This window comes from Heliangelus exortis, chromosome 18, assembly GCF_036169615.1.
Source record: "Heliangelus exortis chromosome 18, bHelExo1.hap1, whole genome shotgun sequence".
Taxonomy (NCBI): Eukaryota; Metazoa; Chordata; class Aves; order Apodiformes; family Trochilidae; genus Heliangelus; species Heliangelus exortis.
Window position 1 is genome coordinate 15017059 of NC_092439.1, and position 9883 is coordinate 15026941.

At 39.9% G+C, this 9883-nt stretch overlaps 1 protein-coding gene across 1 annotated transcript in view; it reads left to right on the forward strand.

Moving 5' to 3' along the window:
• The window catches only part of LOC139804610 (mucin-2-like), a 47133-nt gene extending 37250 nt beyond the window's left edge, over positions 1–9883 (forward strand). Inside the window, exons 46-61 of the mRNA XM_071762034.1 lie at positions 65–312; positions 1320–1503; positions 1634–1838; positions 2477–2655; positions 3259–3328; positions 3608–3708; positions 3887–3918; positions 4076–4253; positions 4694–4798; positions 5394–5434; positions 6077–6199; positions 6421–6519; positions 7145–7273; positions 7844–7883; positions 8195–8324; positions 9332–9883. Coding sequence (XP_071618135.1) covers positions 65–312; positions 1320–1503; positions 1634–1838; positions 2477–2655; positions 3259–3328; positions 3608–3708; positions 3887–3918; positions 4076–4253; positions 4694–4798; positions 5394–5434; positions 6077–6199; positions 6421–6519; positions 7145–7273; positions 7844–7883; positions 8195–8324; positions 9332–9587 — 2120 coding nt within the window. The 3' untranslated portion in view covers positions 9588–9883. The remainder of the gene's footprint in view (positions 1–64; positions 313–1319; positions 1504–1633; positions 1839–2476; positions 2656–3258; positions 3329–3607; positions 3709–3886; positions 3919–4075; positions 4254–4693; positions 4799–5393; positions 5435–6076; positions 6200–6420; positions 6520–7144; positions 7274–7843; positions 7884–8194; positions 8325–9331) is intronic.

The following is a 9883-nucleotide window of genomic DNA, read 5'->3' on the forward strand; positions in this document are numbered from 1 at the left end:
GATAAATCAGAGTGTGTCTGTATGTGACCTGACCCAGGAGCTAACCCAGCTGTGTGTTTTGCAGGCTACTGCACTGGCTGGGGAGACCCACATTACATGACTTTTGATGGCCTCTACTACAGTTACCAAGGGAACTGCACCTATGTCCTTGTGGAAGAGATTACCAAGAAAGTTGATAACTTTGGTGTCTACATTGATAACTACCACTGTGATGCCCACGATGCAGTCTCCTGTCCCAGGACAATTATTGTCAGACACGAGACTCAGGAAGTGCGCATAGCAACCACCAAACCCAACACTCTGGAAGTAGAGGTACTGAAATAAATGTTACCCCTGATTTCCTGATTAAAATATGAACGAAGCAGCAGCCAGATTTACAAAGTTAGGAAAAAAAAACAAAACCCAAACTAAAAAGCAATCTGTGTTACAGATTTAATGCCTCTTTGGTTAATAAAATAGGACTGCTTTGAAGAACTGTTTTTTTGACTGAATATGGGAAAAAATCCACTAGCTTCTTCCCTTTTGTATCTTACATCTTTGGAGGGCCCTATAGCTCCTAAATACATAAACATCATCAAATTGTGAAGAGCTAAATATATAAAATAAATTAATATTTAATTAATATTAATTCTTAAAAAGGAAAAGAATAATTATTGTATGGGAGGATGCAATGTAAATTATATATAACAGGGAAGTACCAGGCTTAAGTATTTTATTTTAAAGTACCATTACTAACTTTGACTGGTGTCACCTTTAAAATTTTTCAGAATAGGGGCCTCTTATTTAAGTTTCATTGGTAAACATGGTCCCCCAGCTTTAGGACTTCAAAATTGTGTCAGAAGTGTTTGGTTTTAGGCTCTTGTAGGGTTTGTTTGGTTTATTTTTGTATATTACTGCGTGGATATAATACAAGTTAGGCTGCAGCATATTACTGAAAACTTGCAACACTTAGACCTCTTTTTTTCTCAAAAGCAAGAAAAGCTCATCACTATATAAAAATAGTGGTGTTAGTCCCACAGGCATATGGTTTTTATGGCATGTAACTAGTGAAACACCATGTTTCCTTTATGCCAAGATAGGTAAACCTGTGTGCACTAGGAATTTAGGAGAATTTTATATTGTACCTTCATGGGGTGTCTTCAGTGCCACAGTCACTCCAATAAATCTGTGGAGTGTTCTGTTAAAGCAAACAAAGGGACACTTGTTACAAACTGCAAGCACATTATTTGCCTTTACATCCTATCTCCAATGCAGAGTAATGAACACTCAATTGTTTTCTAAAGCTAAATATATGTTTCTTTTCTGTTTTCTTTTACCAGGTAACAGTAAACAAACAGGTAGTGGCTTTGCCCTACAAAAAATTTGGTGTGAGCATCTATGAGTCAGGCATAAACCGGGTAGTGGAAATTCCTGCTCTAAAAATGAATGTGACCTACAATGGCTTGTCCTTTTCTATCAGAATGCCCTACAGCCTCTTTGGCAACAACACTTATGGACAGTGTGGTAAGGCTTACTCTTGTAATTTTTGCACTTCCAGAAAATAACAAATGGGAAAGTGACAGCCCTGCCACAAAATTAATGGAATTTGGTAACAAATCTGGGAGTGAATTCTTTCTCCCCTTACCAATTTTAGGTACCTGCAATAACAAGACAGCAGATGACTGTATGCTGCCAGATGGAAGCATTGCAAAGAACTGTGAAACTATGGCAGATCACTGGCAAGTTGTTGATCCCTCCAAACCACAGTGCTCTCCAGGCCTGGCTCCTACAAAAGTACCCAGCACAACCACACCACAGCCTTGCAAAGAATCTTCCATCTGTGAGCTTATTTTGGGAAGGTACACATTCCTCTAACATTTATAAGCATTTGATCTTCAAATTCCGTGGCAATTTTAGGATCTGTTTGTCAATAAAAATTATTTCTAACTATTGCTCCATTTCTTGTAGTTTAGTGGGTTGCTTCCATTCTTTTTTCTGTTTCTAGATGTCATTCTTTGTTGATACTTTGCTTCCAGCCTTCTGGCAGCTACACACTGACCTTTCTTGGTATCCTCTTCTTTTTGTATGCTTTCTGTCTTCCACTGTCTCCATGCTCTTGCCTTTTCCTCCACTCAGCAGAAAACAGAATCCAACTGAAAACAAGAGGTCTTCATTTTTAGAATGAGGTCTTCATTTTAAAGCAAATTTCTTTAGTTTCAAACACAACAAAATCTCTTCAGGAAAGTAGATCATGGTTGCAGTCAGTGATATTCATGTAGCTTCTGGACAGAAAATATTGGTTCCTGAGTGCTTTGTAGGTGAGGGGAGAATACTTTAAGATATTTTGAAGGTCTGCAGTGGAGGGAAGTGCTGTTAGTAAAAATCTCTCATGTAGTAGTGGTTCACATCTCCTGAAGCACCACTGTTACCACATTGTAACATGGGGAGCTCATTAAAGAATTCAGTAACTAATTATGATAAATGCTTCTGTTCCTAGTGTGTTCAAGCCATGCCACGAATTTGTCCAGCCTGAAAAGTACTACAGAGCCTGTGTTTTTGATAGCTGTGTACTTCCCAGCTTAGACCTGGAATGCTCAAGTCTGCAGATCTATGCTGCCACCTGTGCTGACCAGGGGGTGTGCCTGGAGTGGAGAAGCCACACCAGTGGTGTTTGCTGTAAGTATTTGGCCATTTATCCTGACCTGTTAGGGAAATTTATATGGAACTGCTTCAGCAAGTCTCCTAGCACTAACTCATATTGCCTTCCAAGAAATGAAGACACCAATAAATCCCACCAACCTCTATCCTTAAGTAATTTTACAGGTAGCAGTTTAACAACAGGATGTTAAATGAGCCTGTAAAATATCAACTGTGCCAAAACCATGTTCATTGGCAGATTTTCTTTGTACACAGAAATTTTTGTGCAACTCCCAGTGTTCAGTGACATATGCATTCATTTTCAACTGTAGAAAGAAGAGGACAGAGGTTAGGAATACTCTCCCCTTCCATAACTTGTGCAAAAGAGACAGGAACTATGAAGGAAATTGTAGTAAGGATGTTAACTTTTGGATTTAGCTCCTTATGGTCCTCTATAGCTAAACTGCATAAAATAATTCCCTTCAGAGACAAGAGTCTGATAGCTGCTTTTTTCCCCTCTTCCTTCTCAAGATTGTCAAAAACACATCACAAAATCAGTATTTAATTTCTTGGCATAAGGCCATGGGGCTTTTATATGATATTTTTACTGAGCTGTTCCTCCTTTTTTTTCTCCAATTCCAGCTTATAAATGCCCCTCAGGTAAAGAATACAGAGCTTGTGGTCCTGTTAAAGAGAGAACCTGCAAAGCAAGGTAAAGAATTCCTTCACTGTCAGTTACAGCTCATGGAACTGTGCAGTCATATCTAATGCAGAGATGGATGAGAGGAATCAACCTGCTGTCATGTCTTAAACTGTTGAATTTCCTGTCCCTGTATCCTAAGGCTGTGCTCATTGTGTTGTTTGGCAATGCCACCCATGAACACTGCCAACCCCTAAACGTGCAGATCATTTGCCACCAGTTTGTTTGGCACAACCTTCACCCCTGTGCCTGACAGTGATGGTGTTCCTCTGAACATTTTGTCTTACACAGTCAACAAAATGAAACTTCAACTAAAGAAGTGGAAGGCTGTTTCTGTCCCAATGGAACAATGCTCTATGACTCGGGTGTGGATGTCTGTGTGAAAACCTGTGGTGAGTTCTGCTGACAGACCTGGCTGCTTGTTTGTTTCCTCTCTGTTGCTTATCTCTCGTGTATGCAACATCAGTCTGACTCTGTCAAGTACTCAGAGAACTTCTAGTAGAGAAGTCTCTCTCTATATAAGTGATATATATAAGTGATAATGGAAATTTATTTTGTTGTTTTTCACAGGCTGTGTTGGAGTGGATATGATACCCAGAGAGGTACTTTTGTATTTCAAGTCCAGGCTGGGGCTGGGGGTAGGGGAGTGGAGTCCACTGATTGAGTCTTGCTTTGTGGTCTCCCAGCTTTTCCTTCCTGTTTTCACTTCTTTTTAATTGGTAACCATACAATGGCTCATTTGATTTTCTTTAATGACAGTTTGGGGAAAAATTCACAGTGGACTGCCAGGACTGTGTTTGTGTGGAAGGTGGGACTGGCATTGTGTGCAGGCCTCATGAATGCCCCAAACCAAGTAAGAATGGTTGTGATGGAGAAGGCTTCTATGAAGTCAATGAAGTCAATCCTGAAGACTCCTGCTGCCCCATGGTCACCTGCAGTGAGTTTTACTTTTGTTTTCAGTCTTTCTAGACTTTTTAGGAATAGGAAGGAAAAGAGGATTGAACTAGTGCAGAACCAGAGATCTGGTTTTATTCCAAAACATTGCAGATAGATTATGGAATTATATGTGGGGTTTTATTTTGCAGCAGTTGTCTGCAAACTTGGAGAAAGTAGCAGTTGGCCACTACTTCTCTTCAAAGAATTCTAAGTTTTTAAAAATTAGTAACTACACAGTAGAAAAAATTTCATAAACATACTGTAGTTCTCCAGTTCAGTGCCTGGATTCACTAGGAAGAATGTTCTCTTTTCTGCAATTTGTTCCTTTGCAGAAGTTCTGGAGTGTTTTCTAGAAACAGAATGTCTATCCTAAGGGCTTTGATAGATGGCTGGTTTTGGTAGCTGTAATTTAGTGTACTTTCTATTCCTTCTTTTTTTCAGAATGCAATGCAAGCTTGTGCACAGCTAAAGCCCCCAGGTGTTCACTGGGATTTGAAGTTCAGTCTCATATCCCCAGTGGCCAGTGTTGCCCTGTGTACCAGTGTGGTAAGTCCCTTGGAAGCACATTACAGGCACTGGCATGACATGGTACATAGTTTAGCATCACACTCAGTGAGACTGTAAACAACAGCCTAACAGCAGGGGTAATAAAGACAGTTAGATTCTACAAATTGGTTACTATTGACATTGGTTATTACTCTTATGGTAATGATAAAAAACTGAAAAATCTGATACAGAAAAGCAGATATAGCTCAGGTGGCTCAAATTCAACTTTCCTAGTTTTAAGTACAAGAACAACTGGAGGATGAACTGGGCCTTTGGTCTCAGGTTAATCAAGCAAAATGTCCCTGTAAGCATCCCCAGCAGAAGCTGCTCCATTTCTGCTTTGTTCTTGGCAATTCAAACAAGAAGCTACAGGTACCTGTGAAGTGGACATTCTTGGCTCTGAACTGGACTGCATAGACTGGGCCAAATCTGCCTCCCATCTGCACATGCAGTATCTGTTCTTACACCTTTATATGTTACCAAAATTGGGGAATAACCAGTGTGTTTGACAGTGTGCATTGGGAATTATTGTGGGAGAAATGTCTATGACTGGAGTGTTCCCTGTGTAACCACCTAACTCCTTGCTTGTTCACAGTTCCCAAGAGGGTTTGTGTCCATCAGAATGCTGAGTTCTTGGTAAGTTCCCACTTCAGCAGTGTTCTGAAAATGCTTAAAAGACCAGTTAGTGTACATTAGCAAATGTGCTGTGAGGAGGTACAACCAAGATTTTAGCAATTTTAGAATTCCTGTCAGGAGTTCATCAATTTCACAAAGCCTAAACACCTTCTGAAAAGGCTGCTGGGTATGAAAGAGACTGAAGAGTTGTTTGTGTGTCAGTATCAGAGAGACATTTGGGTTTAGAGCTAAGTGTGGATGCATTTTAAAAAGTCAGTCCACATTTACTGTCAGCCTGTTATTGACTCTGCTTTCAAACACAGGAAGGGCTGTAAATGAGTATTATACCAAACAGACCTGGATTCCTAATAAATTCTGTTGCATCTAGTAATTGTTTTATTGCTGATGTTTGTGTGACAGCTGTCCTGTTAATTTCTGAGGTTATCACTGCCATATAGGGCTTCAATAAAGACACACATGAAATTAATTTCAGTATTTAAAATATAATCTTCATAACTGGCTAGCCAGATAACAAGCCAATAATGTTGATGTTTGTTTATGTTTCTCCAGTGCTTGGTTTACCAAGTTTTTGGAAATTAAGAAGTATCTGTCACGTGTCATATCTCATTAATTTATTAACCTTTTTTCCCTTAAAATTTACAGCCTAATTCTTCAGTCTTTGTTGATAAGTGTCAAAATTGTTTCTGCACCAACGAAGTTAACATCAGCACCCAACTGAATATCATCTCCTGTGAACATATTCCATGCAACACATATTGTGAACCAGTAAGTGACAAACTTAAAACAAAAAATCACCTCAAAATACCTGGAAAGCGTAATTAGATTATTAGATTAGCATTTAATAACAATATCTTATTCTGTAATTAATCGATTAATAAAGTAAGAATAATCTAATCATCCATTATGTTATGTATTTACATTTTTCATTTATTTATCAAAAATGTCTCTACCATTTTAATTTCATTTTAATTAATCTTAATATCCAGGGATATGAACGTCTGCCAGTGAAAGGTGAATGCTGTGGGAAGTGTGTGCAGACTAAGTGTGCTATACACACAGCACAGAACTCTAACCTCATCTTGAGTGTAAGTATGCTCCACATTTATGTCTCTTCCAAATCTGTGAAATCCTGCCTTTCAGAGGGGGAACATCTTGTCAGAGATAAGGCTCAGTGTCAGCTTGCCCTGGGAAGGTCAGAGCAAAACCTCTCTACAGCTCCTAGGCCTGAAGGAAGGACTCATGAAATCAAATTTTCTGGAAGGCTCTGCCTTGAATGAGAAAACCAGTAACATTGGAAAGGTTTTTCTTGCAATGTCTGGAAGCTTGAGTATTTGATTTCTGTGTACTGAAAAACACTAGTAAAGCCTGGGTGTTTTAATGAGGGTGAAATTTTAGGATTGTTCTTAATTACCATACAACAGATAAGCTTTACCAAGGCAAAACCCATTGCCATGGATGAATTTGCTAATAACTCTAATATACTCTGCTTACTTTAGAGGGATTTTTTCTTTTCTAAGGGAAATCACATGCAAAACTGAAGATTCTCTCCATGTATGGCACATGGCAATACATTTAATAATCTGCATCCAAAGTGGCTCTTAGCCTAAAAATAATTGGCTGGGAAACAAGGAACAGGAGGAACAGAGGACAGGAAAATTTTTGTCTGAGCTCCTTTCTGCTTTCCTTACTACATTTTCATTTTACTTGCAGCCTGGAGAGTTTAGAAATGATCCCTACAACAACTGCACCATCTACAGCTGTGTCAAGCTGCACAATCAGTTTATCTCTTCCACATCTGAGATTACTTGCCCAGCATTCAATGAGGAGAGCTGCAAACCTGTAAGTAAATATGGGAAACTTACCCTCTATTCAGTGCATTACTCAGCTGCTTGGGACACCTAACCAGCAAAAATGACCTTTCACCAAGTTTTCTCAGCCCAAAGGACAGAAGTTTCTGCTGCGTCCATGCACAGATCTTAAGAGTGTACAAAATAAGATACCTGAGTTAGAGTTCAAAGCTGACTGCTATGTACAGGGTCCTGTATGAAGAACAACCATGTTTTCTTCAGTGGTAGAGAACACAAGCTGCTCAGTCCTTAGGCTGTACATGCTCTCCATTCACAAGTAAAAGTTTCTGAGAAAACATTTTTAGAATTGTTTCTGAGGAAAAATTGCATGCTGCTGACTGTAGGTTTCCTTCAAAGCATTATCTTTATTTCCACAGCCCTTTGTAAATTAATACATTTCCAGTCTGGAAGACATCATTATTTTTAGTTATTCAGATCAATCCTACAGTATTCACTGGCTCTTACCAGCCACTGAGGAATTTCTCTCCTCAGTTATTGGCCTAAAAACTTATTTAATATAGAGAAAGAAAATAACATTTTTCCTGTTTCTTTGTTCTTTTAGGGAACTGTTACATTCTTACCTAACGGTTGCTGCAAAACCTGTAAGTATGTCACCATACCTGAAACAACAATGCAGAGAATGAATCTTATTCTTAAATCAACCCATATCCCAGCCATGAAGGCTGAAGTGTAAAAAATAAATACTAGATACTTATTAGATTTATTAGATACGTACTAGATAAACAGATACTTGGTGTTTGACATCCAAAGGCTGTCCAGGCTCTCTGGGGAAGTTTAAACTGAAGGAGAAAGACGACTTAAGAGAATTAATTTATTAAGCTGAGGGGATGCTGAGGTGCAAGGAGCTTGTGGAGCTATTTGATGGGGAATATTTTCTGACCTTTCCCTCCAGGTGCCCCTCTGGACAGCCCCACACCGTGCTCTGTCCGCCAGAGACGCGACTTCATCGTCTTCCGCGGCTGCCGCTCTGCGGACAGAGTTGTGATGGGTGAATGTGAAGGGACGTGTGGAACCTTCTCCATGTAAGTCCAGGGATCAGACCACGAAACCTCAATTTTGCTGCCACTGAGGCTGCTTAAACAAAAGGCACCAGAACTAGGTAGACTGCAGAATGGCAGGAGACCTGAAACTATCAGCTCTGCAGATCATGGGTGCAAAATCATGAAATTTGTGCCTGAATTGGATTCATCATAATACAAAGCAGAAAGTGCACTAAATTGCCCTGGCAATAAGATGGCCATGATAAGATATATTAAGCCTTTAAGAGCTGGTTTCTCTGTCATTTGTGTAGCTACAAATCCTCACAAAAGAACACAAATGGTTCCCTGTAGTGGGAATGAAACCAGAGCAGCCAGACCCAATGTACATAAGCTGAAAGGCTCCTTCTCAACAATTAACATCCAAACCAAAGTACATCTGTTAAAAAGAAATTCAAACATGCACGATTTTTATACACTAAAGACATTAGAAAACAAATGAGTTAGGGGTGGTGTTAGTAGTTTCACTGTGCATTTCCCTCTGAAATCTGAGAACTTACAAGAAAGGAGCTGCTGCTTCCCCCTCCTGTTAACACTGACTGGATCGGGATATGAACTTGGGTTCCTGTGATGCCTTTGTAATTCTTGCAGCTGACTGATGTGATGCCACTGTAGATGGCAGTATAGCCACTTGTCTCTGCAATTTTCTTATTCAGGTCAGGGCTTTGTCTGCCTGTAATTGTTGATCTGGTGTCTTTAACATCCATCAGCACTGAGATGATGAGAGGAATCTAGAGGAAGCTGAGCTGTGTGAACAACATACTGCTTTTTACTAGAACTTTGATAATAATTGGTTTACCACAAAAAAATCGTAGGAAATGCAATGAATTTCAGACCAGACCATCTGTCAGAATAGCACTTTCATTGGCCAAAATTGTGGCTCCTCTACATATCATTCCAAACTTCCCATGGGAGCTCTGTATCTCCTTTCCCCCTCTTCTCTGCATGCTGACTCCTGGTTCAGAATAACCTTGCCATTCCCATGCCAACAGGTATTCTGCTGAGGCCAACTCCATGGAGCACAGCTGTTCCTGCTGCAGGGAATCCAGCAGCAGCTTGAAAGAAGTGGAACTGAAATGCCCTGATGGGAGTACGATTTCACACAAGTACATATCTGTGGAAAGCTGCCAGTGCCAAGACACTGAGTGCAGCAACCCCCAGTCCAATGGGCTGCAGAGCAGGGAAGAACAAGACAAGGCAAGTGCTCTGAACCGCAGCAAGAGAGCCATCAGCCTAACGTCCAAATGAAGAGGAAAAATCCAAGCAGTGTGCACCATTCTCATCTTCCCTCAGGGCTTTTGAACTTTACTTTTCTCAGTTACTGTGTCCTGTTTGTTCTCTGTTTTTAACAGTGGTCTATTTATTTGTGCTAGAGGTAAGAATGCATATTTCACAGAATCTGAGAGTTGTCATGGTTGGAAAAGACCTCTAAGACCGTGTCCAGCTGTCATTTGTATTCTTCAAGGTGCATGGCTTTTAAGGTCCTTTTATAATCATCTCTTTTTCTCTGAATGATTAAAGCATATTTAAAAAAAAACAACAAA